Here is a 24,985-nt window from a genome sequence, read left to right on the forward strand (position 1 = left end):
ATTCCCTCCCCGAAATTCCACCTCCTACGTGCTGCCCCACAGCCCCGGCCAGAGGGCCGCTTGCATTTCTGCAGCCAGCCGCTCTCCTCGGCCCCGGTGTCAGCAGTACTGGCTCTCAGACGGAATGTGCCGCCCATGGCCACCTGCGCAGGCAGGCAAAGGACGGGGGCTGCGCTGCGTGCCTGTCTCGCAGAGGAGGCCTGTGTGACTACACAGAAAAGGGAAAAACTGCCACGGCCAGACATTCACTGTGCCTGCTGATTTCGGAAGTGAAAGAAGAACCATTCTCTTCTCTAGGTATTCAATTCAACAATTGTTTGTTGAACTCCCACTCCACTATGCACTAAATAAGGTCATTAACATCATCTTTACCTCAAAAAGTCTTCATTCAGGCCCTGGCTGGTTGCTCAGTGGTGAGAGCATCGGCCCACAGACCAAAGGGCATGTACGTCGGTTGCAGACTCAATCCCCGGCCCCAGGTGGGGCAAGTGCGGGAAAGCAACCAGTCAATGTGTCTCACATCAATGTCTGTCTCTCTTTCTCTCTCCCACTCTCCCTTCCCCTCTCTCTAAAAATAAATCAATGGAAAAAATACCCTCGGGTGAGGATTTTTAAAAAAAGTCTTCCTTCAGCGCTAGAAATGAAATAAGGACATGAGTGGCTACAATATGAGGAAAAAATGGGTAGGTTTCATAAAGGAAACAGACCAAACCCGACCCAGGATCTACAGGGAGGGCAGCTTGTTCTGAAAGGGATGGTCAGGGAAGGTTGTGTGGAGGAGGAGGACGCTGAGGTGGACAGCCCAGGTGGAGGGAGAGATTTTTACAGGTAGAGACGGCCGGCCAGAGGGGAGGAGGTGGTGGGAGGATGGTTTAGCCAGAAGAACAGAAACAAAAAGGTACAGACTGCCCAAAGAACGTTCAGTGATGACGGGAATGCCATCTGTGCTGTCTGCGAGGCAACCACCAGCCACCAGCCACCAGCCACCAGCCACATGTGGTTAACGGGCACTTGAAATATACTAGCGTGACTGAGCAACTGAGTTGTACACTTTGTTTAATTTTAATTAAGTTTAAGTGGCTTTGCACTGTGCAGCACAGGTATGGTGTGCAAGAGGAGTAAGTGGGGGATTTGGCCTGAATATTGGGAATGAAAGAGAAATGGCCGAAAGGCAGCGGATCCCTGTTTCCAGGGTCTGGGGATCCAGTTGAGGAAGTTCTACCCAGTTTAGTAGGCAAAGGGAAGCCCTGCAGGTTGTGAGTGGAGAGAGAGAAAATATGACCTGAGTGGTGCTTTAGAAAAACTACCTGACAGCAGTGGGTATTCAATATGTGTTTACAAATGGCCTCAATGAAAGCACTAATTGGAGAGAGATGGGTGGGAAGGCGGATTAGATGAGTGGGAAAACAGATGAACCGTTCTCTTTTCCAGGTACCCAGGTCAGCCGCTGTTTACTGAACAGGTGTTAAGAGTCACCCAGGTGAGGAGTCCTCAGAGTCCTTAGGGCAGGGACGAGCACAGTGACCCAGGATAAGCTGGCTTTCGAACAGGTGGGCTTTAAGGCACTGAAAGTGCAGGTGAGGATGTCAATCACACAGTTGGAAACACATGTGACACTCAAGAGAGGATCCAGGTGGCAGAATGGGAACCATTTATCTGCACACAGGAGACAAGTCAAGCTGCAGGAGGGGAGGGCAGAGCAGAGAGAAAGTTTCCGTGCAGAACTGGGGGAAGGCACGTCCTTGGAGGACGAGAAGCCAGAGGAGAAAAATAAAATGTTACATAAGCTGGGGAGATGCCGGGTCACAGGCGATTCGGGAGGAGGGAATTTCAAGGAGGTACTGAGCAGTGGCAAATGCTGCAGCAAGACTGAGGAAAAAGAGCATAACCCCAGAGTGGCCGGTGACCTTCAAGAAAGTTCAGGGGGTAGTGAGAGTAGATTCCAGATCCCAAAGAAGAGAAGAAGGCCAGACTCGATTTCTCTTTCAAGGAGGTGCAGGGGTCAGGACCCAGGCAGCACCCACTCTGTGGGGGCCAAGAGGGAGGCACTGGGGAGGACGCTGACTCAGCTCCCTCGAGCTCCAGTCCGGAGGTGAACATGGACAAGTCCAGGGTGATTACAGCCCAGTCCAACCAACACTCTGATCAGGACGGGTGGTGGGCTCTGCAGCACGCAGGATGGCACTGAGGGTCAGAACACGCTTTCCCAAGGACACAGCGTGAGGTCCCAAAGGGCATGCGTCAGCCAGGCAAAAGGGTGTTTCAGGAAGGGAACACCGGGGACATTCCAGTGAGTTGAGTTTAGCTGGAGCCAAAGCACAAGGTAGGGAGCAGTGGCAGACCATGCAGGACTTATAAATGCACTGGGAGCTTGATTTTAAACCGAAGGGCACACAGGAGTCACTGTGCTACAACATGGATGACCTTTGAAAACACTGTGCTAAGTGAAAGAAGCTGTCGCAGAAGACCATAGATTGTATGATTCTGTCTAAATGGAATGTCTAGAACAGTCAAATCCATAGAGGCAGAAAGTGAATTAAGTGGTTGCCAGGGGCTGGGGGAGCAGGGGGGAGAATGGAGGAAATGGAGAGTGATGGCTGAGGGCTTCTTGCTGGGGTGATAAAAATATTCTAAAATTAATTGTGGTGATTGCTGCACAACTGTGAATCTACTAAAAAACCACTGAACTGTACACTTTAAATGAATGAAATGTACACTTTAAATGGGTAGAACTGTATGCTATATGAATTATATCTCATTAATACTATTACCAAAAAAGAGAAAAAAGAAATTTAAGGGAATCGTTGAAGTATTTCAGGCACAGGGAAGAATGGTCAGATGTGCACTGTCTAGATCAGCGGTCGCCAACCTTTCGGACCTCACAGACCACCAGTGGCCCGAGGACCACCGGTGGGCGACCGCTGGTCTCGATCACGCTAGCCTCAGCATGCCGAATGGATTGGGTGATTACAAGCTAGTGGCAGGAAACCAAACCCATAATCTAAAGGTGCTTGTGGTGACTGTGAGGGAAGGAAGACAAGAGCAGTGGCCTGCTGGGGCACTAGGGTGAAGAAAAGCAGTTCACAGGGAGGAGAGGTGGGCAAAGGGAGACGCTGAAAATGCCAGAGTCCAGACAAAAATCCATCAAGGAAGGTCCCCAAAGTGGAGGCGGGAGGGTTGGGATAGAGAGGTCAGCAGGCGAGGTGAGCCTGGCAGTAAGGAAGGAGTCCACATTCTTGGGGACAGAAATGATGGGAAAGAACCAAGACCATACAGGACTCTGCAGGGGGGAGAGGGAACCCGAGGAGACTCATGGGGGATGGCCTCAGCTTCCTCAGGAATTAGGACACAAGACCATGGAGAGTGGATTGGCCACTGGGGTGAGTGTGTTAGGGAATCTACAGGGGATGAATGAAAGGACTGGAAAGCAGTAGGAAGGCCCAGCTGAAGCTAAGGTAGTATAATTCTCGGTGGAGGCACTGTCACATGATTTTGTTTTCTTGGAAATCTTGCTGGGACCCTTTAGTAGAAGCAGCGATGGGGATGCTATGGTTAGGGCTGGTTAGATGGAAAGAGCAGGAAAGTACAGTAGAGGTGTGAAGGAACTGAGTGAGACCAGAATTGCTGAAATAGCTCACGATACACATTGGCCCAGGCTGAGCAGGCTGGGTATGGCCAGGGCGGGTACAATGGATGAGAAGAGCCAAGACCCCATTGAGGAGTTGGGGTGATAAGCAAATGCCAGTGGCCGCAAGGTCAAGAAACATGTATCGCAGCAGATACATCCCGAGGTAGATGAGCTGAAGGAGGAAAGAAGAAAGGCTCCCCCAGGAGGCAGTGTCTCCCCAAACCCCTCAATCTCCTGACCAGCTTACCTTGGAACAAGGTGGTTGAACTTGTAAGTACTGAAGACCTCTTGGATCTTTTCTTCTACTTTTGCCTGGGAAGGATGCAGGAGATGGGAGACAGAGAAAAGAAATACAGATGAGACCTCCATCAGCTTTTCTTCCTGTTGCCACACGTGCCCACTGGCTGGAGGGGCTCGGTGTGGTTTGGTACTTCCTGGTACTATAAGCCTACATTCAGGGCGCTGCAGGATGGCAGGAGAGAAACCGAATGCCCTCCCTGTACCATGCTGGCGCCACCATCGGCTTCTCCGTAAATTAATCCATAATATCCAAACGAATGGCAGTGTGGCTCCCAGGCAGCAGTTACCCAGGGAGCAGAGGCAGACAGATACATTTTGCTTGAAGGATTTATTCTCGCCCACTCTACGAAGTGTTCATTTTACTGGTCATTCTCCAAAATACAATTAATTCCTGCCAAGAGTCATAACTTCTTATTGTTTAAATACAGATTTAAATACATACTGAACAATATTAAAATCCCCTAAAGCAGTGGTCGGCAAACTCATTAGTCAACAGAGCCAAATATCAACAGTACAATGACTGAAATTTCTTTTGAGAGCCAAATTTTTTAAACTTAAACTATATAGGTAGGTACATTGTTATTAACTTAATGAGGGTACTCCTAAGGCTTAGGAAGAGCCACACTCAAGGGGCCAAAGAGCCGCATGTAGCTCGCGAGCCACAGTTTGCCAACCACGGCCCTAAAGGATTTACAAGAACATCAATCGTAGAAACACCAAAGAAATAACATATCTGCTCGTTGATTCTACGTCACACGCAGGACTAAAACGAAGGCTCTCAGAGAGTCAGGTCACAAAAGAAACCAGATCCCCTGGTTCTCTGAGGACCAACCACAGTGCCGCTTCTGTAAGAGACGGCACAGTGACGCGGGAGGGGCGGCTGCCAGGGTGCAGGGCTTCACCTTCATCGGGATCCCTGCTCTTTGTGGTGAGGCATGTCCTCGTTGAGAAATCAAGACACATAATAATGTCCTTCCTGGGGAATTTGCCTAACTGTATTCTTTACTTCTGAAACACCCACTGAGCCAGAGCTCCGCGTCTCTTCGGCAGGTATGCAGGAATGATTGGTAATGATAAGGGGAACCGTGACATGAGCCATCGAAAATGACAGCCAATCGAAGATTCATTTATATGTGGTTTTAGGATATGCTTTGGTATTTGCCTTTGAACAAGACTTTGAGGGATGATCTGGCTAAGAATGTGCAATCCTTCCAAACCAGACTGAGGTCACTGTGAGAACCTGCCTCGGGAGGAATAAGAGCGTTGTCCCAGATCCCTCATCCTCCTTTTTCCACTCCAGACACTCACGTGGGACTAACACAAAGCACCAGCCGAAATGGAACACAGACTGCATTCCTCAGCCGAGCCTTCCTTACCTGTAAGCTGAAATGGATAGGAAAAATATGCAGTGCAAGAACATCTGTCAGTGAGATCATTAAATGAAGCTTCGCCTGGTTACAGCAAAGTGCATCGATGAACCCCGAATGAAACAAAAGCAAGTGGGAAGAAAACATACTTCCTTTATCCAAGTACTAGCCGACTCAAATCCATATGACTTAATAGTCAAAGGCTAATGGGTGAGCCCATCTCTTTAGCATTTTGACACTGAGACCCCCTAGGACAGTGATGGCGAACCTTTTGAGCTCGGCATGTCAGCATTTTGAAAAACCCTAACTTAACTCTAGTGCCGTGTCACATATAGAAATTTTTTGATATTTGCAACCATAGTAAAACAAAGATGTATATTTTTGATATTTATTTTATATATTTAAATGCCATTTAACAAAGAAAAATCAACCAAAAAAATGAGTTCGTGTGTCACCTCTGACACGCATGTCATAGGTTCGCCATCACTGCCCTAGGAGGAAAGCTTCCAGCCAAGAACTCCTTATTGAAAAATCCCACCTTCAGTTCCCACTCAGCAGCCACGTACTAGATGAGGAAAATGGAGGTTCGTTTCTAAACCAAGATACCTGACAGAAACACAGTGTATGTCATACAGCAAAGTAGAAAATGCTTGACATATTCCCAGCCCAGTGTCACGTCTCTTAGGATATTCTTAATCCCATTTCCTAATCACATTCTTCAGAATGAACAAGTGCTATTCCAACGCAGTTAGCAACTGACTCATGTCTGAGGATCTAAGTTATGAATTCTAATAAACATCTGAGTATTATAGGCCAGCTTTTCATAATAATGGACCAATAAGAAGTCACATTATTTTTCTCTTAAGCACCAGTATATTTTTCTAATAGCTTTAATTTGACACTAGGAGCCCAGTGCGCGATTCGAAATCGTGTGGCGCCGCCCACCCTCCAGTCACCAGTCCGGCCCTGCCTCCCTCTCCGGCCCTGCCTCCCTCTCCGGCACTTGGAGTCACAGCCGCTGCTGATCAGGCCCTCCCCCAGCGCAGGTGTGCAGAGGCCCCTGCTGCCTCAACCCCAATGCTACGCACGCAACCTCCTCCTGTAGGGTCGACCCATTATGGTGTCCAGGTTAATTAGCATATTTCGCCAATATATATATATTCCACACACTATTTACTTCACCCATCTAAATTGTACAATACAATCACTTTTAGTATTTTCAGAGTGGTGCATCCATCACCCCAATCAATTTTAGAACATTTCCACTACCCCAAAAAGAGTCCCTGCGCCACTTAGCAGTCACTCCCAGCTCCTGTCAACCACTATTCCACTTTCTATCTCTATAGATTTGCCTATACTGGGTATTTCATTTAAATGGAACCCCACAATATATGGTCCTTTAGGACTGGCTTCTTTCTAGCATAATGGTTTCAAACTTTATCCATGTTGCAGCGTGTGCCAGTCCTTCAATGCTTTTCATTGCTGAGTAGTATCCCATTATATGAATTTATCACATTTTGTTTATCCATTCATCAGCTGATAGGCATTTGGGTCTTTCTACTTTGGGGCTATGATAAATAATACCACTGTAAACATGCTTGTACAAGTATTTCTGATGAATAGATGTTTTCATTTCTCTTGGGTATATACCTGGAAGTGGGATTGCTAGATCATATGGCAACTCCATTTAACTCTTTGAGGAACTGTCAGGCTATTTTCCAAAGCAGCTGCGCCATATTCCCACCCGCAGGGCATGAGGGTTCCAACTTCTGCACATCCTCGCCAAGACTTGCTATTGGCTGTGTCTCTGATTACAGCCCTCCTAGTGGGTGTGAAACACTGGTTATAGCAAAGTAAACTGATTTGCCTTTGAACAAGAGTTTGATTACATTTTCCTGATGGCTAATGATATTGAATATGTATATCTTCTTTGGAGAAATGTCTATTCAGATACTTTGTTCATCTTTAAAATTGGGATATTTGTCTTTTATTACTGAGTTGTATAGTACCTTATAAATTCTAATACAAATCCCTTATTGGATAGGTGATTTGCAAAAATTTGCTCCCATTCTATGTATTTTTTTAAATTAAATCTTCATTGTTCAGATTATTACATTTGTTCCTCTTTTTTCCCCCCCATAACTCCCCTCCTCCCAGTTCCCGCCCCACCCTCCGCCCTCACTCCCCACCCACTGTCCTCATCCATAGGTGTACGATTTTTGTCCAGTCTCTTCCCGCATCTCCCACACCCCTTTCCCCCCCAAGAATGGTCAGTCCATTCCCTTTCTATGTCCCTGATTCTATTATAATCACCAGTTCATTCTGTTCATCGGATTATTTATTCACTTGATTCTTAGATTCACTTGTTGATAGAAGCATATTTGTTGTTCATAATTTGTCTTTACCTTTTTCTTCCTCTTCCTCTTCTTAAAGGATGCCTTTCACCATTTCATATAATCCTGGTTTGGTGGTGATGAACTCCTTTAGCTTTTTCTTATCCGTGAAGCTCTTTATCTGACCTTCAATTCTGAATGATAGCTTTGCTGGATAAAGTAATCTTGATTGTAGGTTCTTGGTATTCATCACTTTGAATATTTCTTGCCACTCCCTTCTGGCCTGCAAAGTTTCTGTTGAGAAATCAGCTGACAGTCGTATGGGTATTCCCTTATAGGTAACTGAGTTTCTTTCTCTTGCTGTTTTTAAGATTCTCTCTTTATCTTTTGCTCTTGGCATTTTAATTATGATGTGTCTTGGTGTGGTCCTCTTTGGATTCCTTTTGTTTGGGATTCTCTGCGCTTCTTGGACCTGTAAGTCCATTTCTTTCACCAGGTGGGGGAAGTTTTCTGTCATTATTTCTTCAAATAGGTTTTCAATATCTTGCTCTCTCTCATCTTCTGGCACCCCTATAATTCTGATGTTGGTACGCTTGAAGCTGTCCCAGAGGCTCCTTACACTATCCTCGCATTTTTGGATTCTTTTTTCATTTTGCTTTTCCAGTTGGGTGTTTTTTGCTTCCTCGCAATTCAAATCATTGACTTGGTTCTTGCGCTCCTCTGGTCTGCTGTCGGGAGTCTTTATAATATTCGTTATTTCAGTCCATGTATGCTTAATTTCTAGTTGGTTCCCCAATATAAGATCGAGGGTCTCATTAGTTTTCTTGTAGATCTCATTAAGTTTATCGGCGGCTTCTAAACAGTTCTTGAGAGACCTTAAAAGTGTGGTTCTGAACTCTATATCTTCCATTGACAATTTTGTCCTGTTTCTTTGTCTCCGCATTTTGTTATGCTTTCTTGGTGCACCCCCTAGTGGTCTTTGTGCGCAGTCTTATAGTTAAACCTTGATTGTTGTAGCTAATACCAGGGAGGGTTTGACCTCCAGGCCAAGTGGCTATGAGAATCAGCTGTGTCTGCAGTGAGAGAACTTCTGTCCTCTAGGGAGGTGCTAATCTAGCCTTTGCCTGAGGCTATCCGGCAAATGCCTCTGTGCAGGGCTTGGGCGGGGCGGGTCGCACAGGATCAACAGGGTGGGCCAGAGAGAGCAGTTATGGCGGCTCTCAGTCCTGTCCCCAGGGGCTCTGCCTCTCTGAGTCCCAGCAATGGCTGCAAACCTCGGAGAGAAAGCTGCACTCGCTCTGACAGAAGCCAGACAGTCCCGCTTCTCCCGTTTGAGTCTGGGTCCCTAAAGACTTGCCCGTATCTGGAGCTCAGAGTCTGCGACTCCCTCCCGATTGAAAACGCCAACCGCACCCTCCGCCGCCAGCCCGCTCCGCGCACTCCGCACCTCAGAATTTGACTTCAGCACTGCGCCTCCTCTGAGTGTCCGTATGCGTTTCTCTTTCCTCCTAGTTGTAGGACTTCCACTCAGCCAGCGTTCCTGTGGTTCTGGGTGATGTCCGTTCCGTTTTTTAGTTTTACTTTTGAAGTAGTTGTTCAAGGCAGCAAATTCCAGCGTTAACCTATGCCGCCATCTTGGTTCTCCCCCATTCTATGTATTTTTTTTTAGAAACTGATATATTTTTTAATAGAAAGGATCACCTAAGAACACACAGTATGGTTTTTAGATTATAACTTTAAAAATAATATTTAGCATTAAGCCTGAATTGTTTCGTTTTGTTTTTTGATAAATAGTACCAGATTAATATAGAAATTAAAAAGTACTGCTTGGCCAGAGTGGCTCAGTTGGTTGAGTGTTGGTTCAATGGTTCAATTTCCAATCAGAACACATACCTGAGTTTTGGGTTTGATCCTCAGTCGGGGAGCATAAGGAAGGCAACTGATCGATGTTTCTTTCTCTCTCTCTCTCTCTCTCTCTCTCTCTCTCTCTCTCCCTCTCTCTCTCATTCTTTCTCTCCCTCTCTCTAGGCATGTATTCAGGTAAAGCTTTAAAAAAAAAAGAGTACTCATCGGGGGGGAGAAAATCAAAGTAATCACCAAAACATTCAACATCCTTTTTTTTTTGTCTACACCTCTCCCCGTGTAGCCGGCCAGTGTTATATAAAATCTGAATAACTTTGTTACTGAGAAGATGCGAGCATTTTTAAATGTTTTGCTTTGCATCGCAGAAGGTAAAGAAAAAAATCAGTTGAATATAAAAGACTTAGCATGACAGGCCTGAGACTGTGATGCTTCCAAAGGCCTGTCTGAGAGGCTGACCTTGGCTGGTGTGTGGGAACCGGGATTCCAGGAGGCTTCCCACCATCCCGAACCTGAAAGGAGTGGCTCCCTGCGCCGAAACGGCATAAACGACGTGGTGCATGCTGAGCAGCTACTCTCCTCTTGAGAAGCACTAGGCAGAGGCCACCTAAGTGACCAGCCCGCAGTGAAACGGGGACCACTAAGTCCCTATCAAGCCTCCCTGGCAGACAACTTAGGTGCGTGTTCCAGTTCGCAGCTCCATGCTGGAGGGACTACACCCGTCCTGCGAGACTCCAGTGGGAGAGGACTTTGGAAGCTGATGCCTTGTTTTTTCCAGGCTTCGCCCCAGGAGGCTTTCCCTCTGCTGATTTTGCTTTGCAGCGTTTTGCTGTAATAAATCATAACCTTCAGTATGACTGTATGCTGAGTTCTCCGAATCTTTATATTGAATCACCAAACCTACGGGTAGCTTTGGGGACTTTCAACACTTTAGTAAGTTTAGAAATTTAGCCTTTGGGACAGAATTAAAGGAAATAGTCCTAACAACCGCATAACATCCATAAGCAAGATCTATAATTAAATCCCTTTTAAAATTTTATCAAAATCCTCACTTAAGGAGAACTGAGGGGTAACTATTTAAAAAACAACAACAACAACAACAAAAACCAAGGCTAATCGTAAAGAACTCTAAACACTGTACAGCTCTCAAATCCAAACTCAAAAAACAAAAAGCAGCTTCAATACAGGGATGCTAAAGCATGTCCACTCAAATTTCCATGCTTCCATTCCATCCCTAAGGAGTGGACTGTTCTATTCCAGCTCATTTCTCCTGTCTGCATGAGAACCCTCACAGGCAAGGCAGGGACCAACTGGGTACCACCCAAAGGCTGGCTAACAGCCCTGAACAACAGACACTTTCCTTCTGCATAAACAGCAAAGGGCCCATAGTCTCCTTTCCCAGGGGCTCAAGGCACAGTTCATGACCATATTAATGAACGTGATATGGCTCTCTGGGGAGAAGGAGGAGGACAGCCTAAGGCATCTGATCAGTTTCAGAAACAGTGATACAGGCAATGCTACAAAAAAGGCCCCCAGCAGAGCCACCAGAAGATTTAATCCCAAGGGATTAGCTCTTCAAAAATTTTAAATAGCCTGAAATAAGGAAACTTTGATTCAACACACACACAAACACACACATACATACACACAGATAAAAAGTGTCTTGGGACAATTGGGGAAATGTTACAATAAACTGAATATTAGATGATATAGAATTATTTTTTATTTTCTTAGGTATGATGTTATTGTCCTGATGCAGAAGAATGCCATTCTTAGGAGATGCAGGCTTTATTAGTTAGGGGTGAAATGTCATAATGTCTTCATTTTACTTTCAAAGATTCAGAAAAACATTAGTCATCTACATATACACACACATGTACACACACACACACACTGAAAAATTGTGTCCTGGCTAGATGATCCATTGCATTATCACTACCTTTGTCCTTGACTAGGCTACTTCACAACTCTATAGAGGTAGGAGCTAACTTGTAGAAATGCAAATTGTATCTGGTAAAATGTAATTAATTATCACCCTACAGCTATTAAGCAGCTTTGCATCCATTTGTAAATTCATTTCAGCATTCCTTATCTGACTGTAAATGTGTGGTACTTGGAGTTCTCTTCTAAACTAGTTGCAATATCTTACTAGTTCCATGCGTTAAATAAAATCTTTGACATGTGTCCATTTTATATGAATCATGATTTTATCTTCTTTTAAAATTTGTTTTTTGACATTTTATATGGAGGGAGGTTAGTGAAGAGTCAACAGATGCTGCCAATTTTTCTGTATATTTGAAAGACTTTAATAGTAAAAAGTTGGAGGAAATTATTAAGAATCAAAACAAAACACTCAATACCCAGATGCCACCATGACTACTTTATCCAGGTATAAGAATGATTTTTGAAAAGTCAAATACATTTGCATACACATATTCGATGCATTTTTATATATATTGTAGACAAGTAAATGCTTAAACTGTAGCAGGTTAGTAAGATGCTAGGAGGATTCTTTGACAAGTGGAAACGGAGACAGATAGCTAAATAAGGCTGAGTGATTAGCAGCCAGCTAACAAACTGCAACATCTTATCATCCCTAACAAAGGACACTTAGGGGCAAATGGCTTACACTTTCCAGACATTGCAGGGGGGACCTCCCTTGGTCCCTTGCTATAGGGAGCGGCTCTGGGGTCAAGCCTCGGCTGACCTGTGGCAGGGCCACGGACAAGTCCCAGCCCGGAGGGCAGAGCTCTCCTAGCATAGTTAAGCCTGACCTTGTAGCCCTCCCTAATTCCTTCCTAAGTAGCTAATGGGCTGTGGGAGGTGCAGCAAGTGTTGCCAAAACAAGATCATTTGTATACAGGTTAACCTACCCTTGTTTTAATCAGACTATAAAATCAAGCATCGGCTTGCAGGCTGGGTCTTTTGTGTCTTCATCCAGGCACAGGAGATCCACTAAGCCCCAGCTGTATTCTCTTGTCTGTCTTCAATCCTTCACCGCCCCTCCTCAGGTTCACCCTTGGCCGGGCTGCCGTGGCACACCTTTCCTGTGACATTCTTTGAAGGTGAAACTGGCCAGAGAATGACTCTGATCCCTCATTTTGATGCATCAGCATATCAAAAGACACACCTGGAAAGCTGATGAATATTCTGATTGAGACCTCCCCTAAAGTTCCCATCTTTAGAAAACAGATAAAAACCTTTAAGACAAAGGACCCAGTGCTCACTCTTCGTTAGGCACAACCTAGGCCTCCCTTCTTTTCTCAGGTGTGTACCTTGCTTTCTTTCTCCTGACCTCTAAGCGAACCAACGAGACTTGCAGCCAGGGAAGCAGCGGGCAGGGGCAGCTAACCCCCTGGACCTGTCTCCAAGGGCCCTCCTTTTGCCTCTGTAACTTGTTTCCTGAGAACACAGCCCAGCTGGCTCACCTCTTCTGCTTCCGTGACTTTCTTTCTAAAGGGCGAAGGCAGCCTCGCCTCGGCTCCTCCTGTTGCTATGATCTTGCCTCTTCTATCTTAAGACCTTCCTTTGTTTCACTGTCCCAGCTTTAATAAACATACTCTCAAAATCACCTGGACTCATACCATAAAATCTTTCCTGCATGAAGTCAAGAACCCACCTCAGACCTGGTCTCTGTCTGGTGACAAAACCAGTTAGAATGTTCCTGGCAATTTAAAAAGTAAATATTCTACAATGAGGCCCTGACAGAGTCTCGCCTTGACCAAACATTAGTCAGGCGCCTCTGAATGTGTTAACGTAAAAACATTCAAACCTGTAAAGAATTTTTGTGAGTTTATTTGAGCCAAACTGTCGACAACTGCTGGGAAGCAGAATCTCAAAGGATTGGGATAATGCTCCAGAGAATTTTTCACCTACTTCATACATTACAATCAAAGGAGGAGACGTAGATGAGTTACATGAAATGCATTGGTGAAAGATTAGAGAGGTGGGAGAAAGCAAAGTGGTGGGTGGGGGGAACCTCTGGGATTGGATAAAAAGTGAAATGATAGACTCATACTTCTTTCACTTAGGTGGGACAGGATAGTTAACAGTCAACAATTAACATGATAACAATAACAATGAAGGAATTTGTGGTCTCTGTCCTGGCACCAGGACATCTGGTTGTGCCCTGAGGGATCCGGAAAAAAGGGAAGTTACAAGTGACCCTGACATTTCAAGGAAATGTTATCTTAGATGCAAAAAGACAATAGTTTTAGTTAGGGCAGTGGTCGGCAAACTTAGTCAACAGAGCCAAATATCAACAGTACAACGATTGAAATTTCTTTGAGAGCCAAATGTTTTAAAGTTAAACTATATAGGTAGGTACATTGTTGATATTTGGCGCCTCCCCGGAGCTGCATATCCCGCAGCCCGCCTGGGCCGCATCTCCCATAGTCTGACCAACCGACACCCCCCACTTCTTCTAAGGCCACTTCTTCAAAATAGACTCGCCCAGGCCGAAAACCGACTTCTGCGCATGGGCCACGAAGTTTCAATCGCACTGTACGTGCGCGCCCGTACGTGGTATTTTGTGGAAGAGCCACACTCAAGGGGCCAAAGAGCCGCATGTGGCTCACGAGCCACGGTTTGCCAACCACTGAGTTAGGGTAAAAATTGACCTTGTCAGGGAAGATACCTGCCTAGGACTGACTACCTACCATAACTGCTTTTAGTTAAAGTTTTAATTTCAGACCCTCCGTGTGGTTACTTCAAGTCTCAGAGTTTGTAAGACTGCCATGCAGGCCTTCCCTGAACTTGTCAGGTTAGCCTGTGGCCCCTTTCATCCACTTCACACCCACCAGCAGAAGGACTAAAACTGACAAACATGGACTATTAAGTAAGTGTTGTTGGTAGAGAAATTACCTTCCTACTTCATACCCTAAGAAACAAATTCCAGGATGATTAAACCTGAACGTGAAAACGTGAGTCAAATCACTAAAAAAGCAGATGAGAATATCTTCATATTCTTGAGATAGAAAAAGATTTCTTCAAAAAGCCCAAACTATAAGAAAAAAGACAAATAAGAACATAAACATAAGCAAGCTTAAAGACAAACAAGAGCGCAGAAGATATTTGGAACATTGCCAAAGCCACTTTGGACGGCAATATGGTAGCAGGCAATAACTCTGGGAGGGCACTGACCCTGCAACACAGCCATTCTACCGCTCAGGTAGAGATATGCCTGGAGAAACACTCACACATGTGCACAAGACGGTCTATGTAAAGATGCTCACTGCAGTCCTGTAAATACCTGTAAAAATGCAACCCGAATGTCCTCCCAAAAGCCACTGTGGAGAAAACATTTTTGTAGCATTTGCAAGTCAGTTTCTTTAGTCCACATAAATTTGCCTTTTGACTTTTTCTTTGAACTGGTCATAACATCTGTGTGGTTCCCTCATATATGAGTAAAATAAAAATTTTAAGACATTCATTTTTACCTGTAGAAGTTATGATTTTATCTTTTCCTTAAAGTTATCTTTATCAGTACCTGAATAGGATGAACAGGATGTACAAACATCAATTTGGATAAAGATGGAAAACATTAAATAGAAAAAGGCAAAATGACAGTGTGACAATTTAAGCAAATTTCTAAAAACAGCACATAAATACAGAGCTTATGGATGCGTAGAAGGATTTAAAATGAAGAAGTAGAAGTATATACACTTAACTCAGGATAGATATTGCTTCTACAGAGGGTGAGGGGCAAACTGAACTGGGAGGGAGTTAGAGGAGACTAGCTATATTTATGATTGTTTTCCTTCAAACAAGTAACCAGAAGCAAACAAACAAAAACACGCTAACAACTGCTCATTTTAGGTTATAGGTATTTGTATTGTTTGTTAACTATAAATTTCTTTTTTAAAAAAAGATTAAACAGATTGCGGAACCTCATAGGGAAGGCAAAGGAGGGTGGATGGGTGGGAAATGATCAACCAAAAAACGTGTATACACACACACACACACACACACACATCTGTATGTATGTATAACCCATGGACACAGACAACAGGGTGGTGAAGGCCTGGGGCAGGGGGTGGGGACAGGCTAGAAGGATCAATGGGGGAAGAAAGAGGATATATGTAATATTTTCAACAATGAAGAGTTAAAAATTAAAAAAAAAGATTAGAAAGTGCTTTACTTTGTGATGCCTTATCACCCAATCTTCCCCACATCCTACATAGATTGGCAGGCCCCAACACACAAAGAAACTGTGTTCTGAAAGTGCATTGGGAAGTCAGTTATTTAGACCTCGTTTTCCCATCAAAACAATGTTATACCTAACAAGTTCCCAGGCCAGTCCTCCTAAACCTATTTAAGGTATAACATAACAGCTAATACTAATAGTACAGCTCTCATTTTCTCCAGTTACGAGGCAACAGGTCACTTAGCACATGGCAAAGAGAGAACGCAGTGGTTCAGAGTTCCATTCTACCCGCTTGTTGGAAGCTTACCCCTGCTTTTAACAGGACACAGGCTAGGTGAACAGAACATTTTTAAGTTTGCTAATGTCAGATTCTCCATTTGGAGGGCTACTAGAATATGCCTTTCCAAAACAGACCTCTTTGGCATATGGACTATTATGACGTAACCAGAGGCCCAATGCATGAAAATTCGTGCAAAAGTAGGCCTTCCTTCCCCCCCCCACCCCCACCCCCCACCCCCCACCCCCCGCCACCCCCGCTGCTGGCACCGGCTTCCCTCCGGCACCCGGGACCCGGCTGGCTTCCCTCCGGCCCTGGCTTCATCAGGAAAAATGTCCAGAAGACATCCGGTCTAATTAGCATATTACCCTTTTATTATTCTAGATGGCCAGTAATGACCAAGAGATGCAAGAAAGCTCTAAAAACAGGACATGCATTTCCCTTTTATAAAGGAAATATTGTAACAGCTCCCTCTTCATACCAGGAAGTAGAGAACAAATCAATGGAGAAGACTCGATTTAAATCTGCATAATAAACCTCACTAAACTCTTGTTCACCGGACTTTCCCTGTTCCCTTCTCATAACTTATCACCCCTACCTAGAAGTCCCAAGCCCTTTTCCTTTGTTTTACCCTAAAATAGTATAAAATCCCAAGTTCTAACCACGCTTTTGGGTTGCTCATGGATGGGTGCCGACATGTGTTCTTAGGTAATGTATATGTTAAATTTCTGGTTAACATTCTTTGGCTAGTCTAATTTACAGGGCCCCAGCTGGAGAACCTGAAATTGGTAGAAGAAAAGATATTTTCCTGGTCTACTATCTACACTAATAAAAGAGAAACATGGTAATTGGAGTACGACCGCTACCCTTTTCATTGGCTAATCAGCGAGATATGCAAATTAACTGTCAGCCAAGATGGCGGCCGGCAGCCAGGCAGCTTGAAACTAACATGAGGCTTGGTTGCCTCAGTGACGGAGGAAACCAATGTTCCCCGCCTGCGGCTGCAGGCCTCTGAGCGGGCAGTTTAAGAAACATTGTAACGAATACCGCTGGACTTCAGCCAGCAGATTCGCAACATTGTAAGCAAAGGCCAGAAACCTACTTTCAGCAGCAGAGGCCTAAGAGCTGGAGCCAAGCCTCAAGCTAAAGCTGGCCCAGAATAAAAAAAAAGAAAAGAAAAGAAAAAAAGGAGCAGTTGGGAGCTTCAGTCACGCCCAGCCTGAAAACAGCCCTCAGTCCCTCACCCAGACTGGCCAGGCACCCCAGTGAGGACCCCCACCCTGAAGGGTGTGTGACCAGCTGCAAACAGCCATCATCCCCTCACCCAGGCTGGCCAGGCCCCCCAGTGGGGACCCCCACCCTGAAGGGTGTGTGACCAGCTGCAAACAGCCATCATCCCCTCACCCAGGCTGGCCAGGCACCCCAGTGGGGACCCCCACCCTGATCCAGGACACCCTTCAGGGCAAACCAGCCAGCCCCCACCCATGCACCAGGCCTCTACTCTATATAGTAAAAGGGTAATATGCCTCCCAGCACCGGGATCAGCGGAGCCATGAGGCCTCCCGGCACCGGGATAAGCGTGACAGGGGGCAGCGCCCAAACCCCCTGATCGCCCTGCAGCTCTGTGTGTGACAGGGGGCAAGGCCACAACCTCCCTATCCACCCTGCTCTGTTCGTGACAGGGGAAGGCGCCCCAACCCCCTGATCAGCCCTGCTCTGTGCCTGATAGGGGGGAGCTCCCCAACCCCCTGATCGCCCTGCGGCTCTGTGTGTGACAGGGTGCGGCTCCCCAACCCCCCCCCCCCACGGGCCCTGCTCTGTGGGTGACGGGGTAGAGCCATAACCTCCCCATCGGCCCTGCCTTGAGTGTGAGAGTGGCGGCGTCCCAACCCCCTGATCGGCCCTGTTCTGTGGGTGATAGAGTGGCGGCACCCCAACCCCCCCCCACCCCCCCACGGGCCCTGCTCTGTGGGTGATAGAGGGCAGTGCCCCACCCCCCCCACCCCCGCCACCCCCACGGGCCCTGCTCTGTGTGTGACGGGGTAGAGCCATAACCTCCCCATCAGCCCTGCCCTGAGTGTGACAGTGGCGGCGCCCCAACCCCCTGATTGGCCCTGCTCGGTGGGTGATAGAGGGCGGCGCCCCAACCCGCTGATCCGCCCTGCTCTGTGTGTGACAGGGGGGAGCTCCTCAACCCCCTGATGGGCCCTGCTCTATGCGTGACAGGGTACGGAGCCCCAACCCCCCTGATGGGCCCTGCTCTGTGCGTGACAGGGGGCAGCGCCCCAACCCCCTGATTGGCCCTGCTCTGTGCATGACAGGGGGTGGCACTGCAACCTCCCCATCGACCCTGCCTTGAGTGTGACAGGGGGCGGTGACCCAACCCCCCAATCGGCCCTACCCTGAGCGTGACTGAGGGTGGCATCGCAACCTCCCAATCCGCCCTGCTCTGTGCATGACAGGGGGCGGCGCCCCAACTCCCCAATCAGCCCTGTTCTGAGCCCGACCAGGGGCTGCACCTAGGGATTGGGCCTGCCCTCTGCCACCCGGGAGCAGGCCTAAGCCAGCAGGTCGTTATCTCCCGAGGGGTCCCAGACTGCGAGAGGGCACAGGCCGGGCTGAGGGACCCCCCCCCCCTCCCTCCCGAGTGCACAAATTTTTGTGCACCGGGCCTCTAGTCCTATATAATAAAAGGCTAATATGCAAATCGACCAAATGGCAGAATGACCGGTTGCTGTGACGCACACTGACCACTAGGGGGCAGATGCTCCATGCAGGAGCTGCTCCCTGGTGGTCAATGCACTCCCACAGGGGGAGTGCCGCTAAGCCAGAAGCCAGGCTCATGGCTGGCGAGCGCAGCGGCAGTGGCGGGAGCCTCTCCCACCTCCGCAGCAGCACTAAGGATGTCCGACTGCCGGCTTAGGCCCACTCCCCACCGGCAGTCGGACATCCCCCAAGGGCTCCCAGACTTCGAGAGGGCGCAGGCCTCTGATATGTACACATTACATATCAGTATGTGTACATATCATCTATACACATGATAGAAACTAATGTTTATTAGTTTGTGTTTTTCAATGATGGACAGCCCTGTTTTAAAGGATACCTCATGGAACTTTCTAGAAATCCAATCAATAGAACCACAGAATAATTTTCATTCATAGGTGAGTCGTGAAAACCAACTAATGCATTTGGTGCCTTTCTCTTTCACAGATTCTACCTAGAGCAATCTCATGATGCACCAATTTCACATCATGGAACATCACTTCCCTACATCCCCCCACTCTCTCCCAGAGGAGGATCCTTCCAGAAAGCAGATTTACTGCCTGAAACTCATGCTAATTCTGAAGATTCAGTAAAAGAACCATTAATAGGTGGAATATATGGCAAGGATTCTTCCTAAAAAAAAACAAAAAACAAATTATCTCACCAGAGGCAGGGGGTGGAGGATGGGGGGGGGGGGGGTGGTGGGAGGCCTGGGGAGGGGTTGACTGGAGGTGGGTAAAGCAGGGGGAGGTATGAGAGACATCTGTAAAAATGTAAACAATAAATTTTTTAAAAAGAAAAAAAAATAATACCTATCAGAAAAAACAAGTCACTTTATAAGCAATCTTTACAAAGTAACTCTTGCTATAGTGAGTTCTTTTAATTCTTTATCTTAAATACAAAGTTCCATTGGGGTTGACACATCAGCCTAAAATAAGGTCTGGTTTTGACTACTTATAGAGCTAAACTGATGATATTAGCAAAAGAAGACAAATTAAACACAGATTTAGTAGTTATTCCTGGGCTATGAACTCACACTTCCACATGCAAGTTGCCATTGTAAGATTTTCAAGATTTTCATTACTTTAAAAAGTAATAGCATGGTTAAGTTGTGGCGACCACAGGTATACACAGACTGGACACATTGTAAGAAAATTCCAATTGTAACTTGTAATAAAATAGTCAATGACAATATCTTACCCATACTCACAAGGGGCGAATCTCAAAAAAAATTGAAAGTGTGGTCTGGACAAACATATTAGCTAATCCAAAATGTGGCTCCAGTAATGATAAAAATAGTAAGGTCAAATATGGATGTGAGGAGTTTGAAGAAAAATATCTTATGAATAAGAGGAGGAGGACAAAACATATCTCTAAATTAGTGTGATTTTATAGAGTATATGTGATTATAGGTATATGTACCTAACTTTAAAATGTAAATTTTGCTCCCCCACTCCCCTGCCAAAAAAAAGGAAATTTTACTTTAAGTAGGCATTTGATTTGTTTGTCTACATACCTAAAAGTACATGTTTTTTCAACTTGACCAAAAAAACACTTTGGGGGACTTTTTAATAGGGAAAATGGGGGAAATTTTGATGTTTGAAATTGCCTTACTGTAGGCAATATGGTATATGCTGAATTTAATAAAATTGACTCACAGAGCTAGCCTACTGACTACTTAACCAAGCAGAGCTCTCTTCTCTTCTATTAGATACACACAAAAACTGGTCAGTTTGATCATATTTAGCGGTTTGTCCCACCCCCAGTCAATAATCTTTTGGAGGCTCTAACTTGAAACAAGGCAACAGCAAGAGTTCAGGATTCATTCCTGGATCCCGGTGCTCTTCCTTCAGGAACTGCAGTGGTGCAATGCCCCTCACTTCAAGCCAGCTCTTCAGCCTGGCCCTCCATCCGGCCCCACCCCCAGCAGCCCCACCCAGCCTGACCTATTTCCTCCCACAACCCACTGCACCCTCCATTCATTCCTGGCGAGTCTTCCTTCACATGGGCTCCTTCCACTGGAAGTGCTCTCCCACCCCCAACCCCATCCTTTACAACCCAGCCCAGCCCCAGGAAAGGAAGTTGTCCTGATGGTCTCAGCCCACAACAGATTAGCTTCCACCCCCGGAAATCCTCATGCAATGCAGTTTATAAGCTATTCTGTGATTGCTTCAGGCATATTTCCCCCCTCCTCAGAGAAAAGAATTCTGAGGGCAGGGACTAAAACTAAGAATTCTTCTAGAGTCGCCTCAGAGTTCATGGTCATGTCACTGAAGGTTGTCTAATGGCATCATGCCATTTCAGGTGGAGGATGCTTTTGCCTCTGTTCAAAGGCAAACTATGAGAGAGAAAAAAAAACCAGGAGTAGTACCTTCAGCACACAGCTGCTTCTGGCAAGCCTGCCACCGCGGAGACTGTGCCAGTTTAACCTACTGACCTGAACCGCAGAGTGTTTACAATGGGGTGACTGCAGGTGCACAAACAGGAAGGCAGCCACCAACAACACAACCCTGCCTTGCTTGCTGGAGTTATAAAAGGTGCTCCAAGCATCAAATCCATCAGTAAAACACTCGTCAAGGTGGACACCTTCAAAAAATACCCAGGACCTGACCTAAGACACTCTACTACCACTGCTCCACTACCACAGCCCCGAGTTAAGCAGCCATCATCCATCACCCGCAGTATTGCCACAGCCTCCTAACTAGTTTCCCGGCACCCTCTCCGCCGCACAATCTATTTCTCAACAGTGGCCTGCACGAGCCTGATGAAATGCTAGTCAGAGTGTGTCAAAACCCTCCCGTCACGGATCAGTCTGGTAGGAACAGATGGCACATTCAAAGTGGGTGCTCTGAGGAGAGTTTATAAAGGAAGGAGTTACAAAGGCAGGGGCAGGTGTAGGGAAACCACAGAGGAGAGTGCAGTGCCTGGGGGCTGGCGACAGGGGGGGGCTTGATCCCCTCCTAGGCCAGGTGTGAAGAGAAGGAGATGGACACAGAGAGCTGGGTGGAGAAGGCACCTGATAGGAGATGTGACCTTAAGTCTAGAGATACAGCTCGTGCCGTCCTGTAGGAAGGGAATAAATATGCTGATCTCATTCTTCTTCCTCTCTGTCATCCCCTACCCATGCTCCCCGTGGCCCAATACAACCAGAAGCCATAAGGCAAGGGAGCCTGCCAATGCAGGCCCACCTCCTGGGCACATCTACAGAGCAGAGGGAGGGGGTGGGGGGGAAGGGTAGAGTGAATCTGGGGAAGTAAACAAAAGCTAATACCCAGATACCCCCGTAGCTTGTGCCCTCACTTACTTCAGGTTTCAGCCAAAATGTCGTATCAGAGGCTTTCTCTTGTCATCTTATATAAAAACCATCCCTGCTTCCACCCTATCCATTCCTGGCATATTCTGTTTCCCTTATCCTGCTTTATTTTCCTCTCTAACATACCTAATAAATGATAGATGGTAGGTAGGTAGGTAGGTAGGTAGGTAGGTAAACAGTTTCCCCCTTTTTAATTGATTGCCTCCTGGCCTAGAACAAAAGTTTCATAACGCCATCCACTTGGCCCTTTTTGTTCAGTGCCTTATGTCCAGTGCCTAGAACAGTGCCTGACACATAGAAGGCACTCAAGTATTTGTTGACTAAAATAAAATGAATAAATAAAACAGAAGGAATCATAACTAAGGGCTCTTTCCACGATTTACAGGTTTAACTCCTATCATCAAATTGTTGCTTAACAAATAAAGTCTCCTGATAATCAGATAGAAAGCAGGTGACAAGCATTTGGTTTTTGTTGGTTTTTTTAAGCATTTGTTTTTATTGGCAATGGCGCAAAATTGAGTAAATCCCTATGAATAAATGGTTCAGTCAGAACCAAAAGAATAGAAGTAGTATATTCTGTAAACAACTCCTCCTAGCAAGGTTGGTATTTATTAATATATCATTATTCATCTACCAACCTAGTATTCCTCTAAGCATCGGTTTTCTCATCTGTAAAATGTGTAAGGATTGAATGATACAATGTGTGGAGAGCCTTAAGCACAGTGCTGGGATGCAATGAATGGACATGATGATGATTATGAAAACACTGAGGCAGCCATGAAAATGAGATATTGTATTATCTCCCCACTATCTAGAACTCTTTATCTTAGACTTTTAAAATGTGAGCTGGAATACGACATAGAAAGGAAACAAAATATTTCTTTTCCATCTACCTCACAGTCGGGCCTACGTTTGAAAGACACCCTGTAAAACCTATGTTGCGTATCAGAACTCGGTTTCCACTCCTGGCCCAGGCCTTGGCCTGCCCTTCTGCAGACCAGAACCTTGTTGCAGCTATTTTTGCATCACTCATTTATGCATAGGTAGTTAGCATATAGGCACTGGTGCTTTCCTTAGGGACTAAGCAGGGGCACTCTACTGAAGAAGAAAAAGTATAGAAAAAGAAAAAGAGCAGATCAGTAAGGCTCCTGATAAATGTTCCTTTCTTGACTTACCTCTCTAACCATGGAAGTCCCTGTTCTGACCTCTAAATATACAGACCAATTTCTATTCCCTTTTCTCTATTAGCATTCTACCCATAGCCTTGTGTGCCGGGTTAATTCAGTTAACTACATAAAAGGTAACCCAAAAGTCTTAGGTCAGATACAAAGAAAAAGGCTTGATCTCAACTCAAAAATTCATCATTTCTGAAAACTGCAAAGACGCTATAGGTTTTTCATTGATGGGAGAGTTCTTTGCCATCTTTTGCAAAAGAGCTCTGAAAAGGACACACTGGTGGACCTAGAGTCAAAAGATAAGGGTTTCCTTTTCTACCCTAAAATCCATGAAGCATAAATCTCCAGTTATAATATTCTCTCTGCTACTATGTGTATAATTGTGTAGTCAAGCCTTTGTTTTTCTTATTAACTTATAATTGTATTTATAGCCATAATACATAATATGATAACTATCACTACTAATTTTGCCTTAATGGGGGCTTCCAACTTCAAATATGAAAGTCAAAGCAGGTCCCTCCAAGGTTAAGCCTGGAGACTGCGATTTCCACGAGACTTATTTTAGTAAGCAGCCTGACGCTTATTTGTAAGTGCTGCAAAGAATCATCCTGACCACTTCTCCTAGTGACAGATGGGCAAACATTTTCACAACTACTTGGGAACAGTTGAGGAAAGAAAAGAAAAACAAAACTACTGCTCACTACTCATTCCTAAAACACTTTTCAAAGTGATAGGTCCCATCCTACTTCCAGGACTCAGTGAATGGATGGCAAGTAGTTAAAATGTATACTTTTATTGTAAACACTTTCCAAACTATATTGTTTTCCTGTCTGGCTTCCCCAAGCAGGCTGTGACATGCTCATGGTCGGGCGCTGTTTTATTTCTTTGTATTTCCAGCGTTTAACATTGTGTCCAACACACTGCTGGTGCTCAAATGATTGAATGACTACAGTGCCCACCCGCGAGGCAGGCCCCAAGCCTGGCACTGGAGGCAGAAATAAACAGATCGTGACATGACATGACCTCCGCCTGGCGGTTTCTCTTTCACTTTGTCCCCAAAGTAAAAGTAGGGTGGGGAGATTGCACTATCCATCCCAGAACCTCCAGAAGTCCCGGCGGAATGGAGTGGGCTGTCTGACCCGCCCGGGCTGCTTCTGACCTCCAAGCACAGAACATGATTCTCTCCGCTTCCTAAGGCAGAGGGGACCCAGGGACTGTGCTTTCCTCCAAGCCCAATCCTGACAACGACCCCAACCCACAAACGCTCCACTCCCCAGACCAAGCCCTGGCGCCCGGAGCTCCCCAGAAGGGAGGCTCCGCGCTGCACTCTGGGAACTGTAGTTTCGCGATAAGTTCCGCACACGGGCGGCCCAGCGGGTGGGACTCCCACTCCCAGAAGCCCCCGCGCGGGCGCCTCGCCTAGTCCTGTCATCTCACCTGTTCTATGGACGTGACTGTTTCCACCGAGTCGTCCTGCAACCGCTCCCTCGCGTGCTCGGGCCTCAGACTGTACAGCGGCTCTGACCAGACAGGGGAGGAAGATGGAGGGCTGTAGTAGGTGAAGGAACTCGGAGAAGCCATGATCAGGAGAGCAGCGGGCGGTGTATAGGACTCAGCTTCGTCCAACAACAGCGCGCATTGAAACTCGAGCGGGTTAAGGCGCTACGGAAAGCGGATGGAGTCAAAAAGGTTTTGACCGCGAGTCTTTCTCCTCCTACCTACAAGTCTTCAGGGAGTGAGTTACTGAGATGCTGCCGCCCCCCATTGGTCAGAGTTGCTGCTGCAAGAGGCTCAGCTTCCTGGAGCTCAAGGAAGGAAGGCTGT

General features: G+C 46.2%; 1 protein-coding gene across 1 annotated transcript in view; it reads right to left on the reverse strand.

The window, feature by feature from the left end:
* Window positions 1-24,816, reverse strand: part of LOC308516717 (protein farnesyltransferase subunit beta) — a 62,396-nt gene extending 37,580 nt beyond the window's left edge. Inside the window, exons 1-2 of the mRNA XM_081087776.1 lie at window positions 24,599-24,816; window positions 3,876-3,940 (exon numbers count right to left, since the gene is read on the reverse strand). Of these exons, the coding sequence (XP_080943902.1) occupies window positions 3,876-3,940; window positions 24,599-24,742 (209 nt within the window). The 5' untranslated portion in view covers window positions 24,743-24,816. The remainder of the gene's footprint in view (window positions 1-3,875; window positions 3,941-24,598) is intronic.
* Between the last annotated feature and the right edge of the window lie 169 nt (window positions 24,817-24,985).

This window comes from Myotis nattereri (genome assembly GCF_964212035.1).
Source record: "Myotis nattereri genome assembly, chromosome: 1".
In the NCBI taxonomy this organism is placed as follows: Eukaryota; Metazoa; Chordata; class Mammalia; order Chiroptera; family Vespertilionidae; genus Myotis; species Myotis nattereri.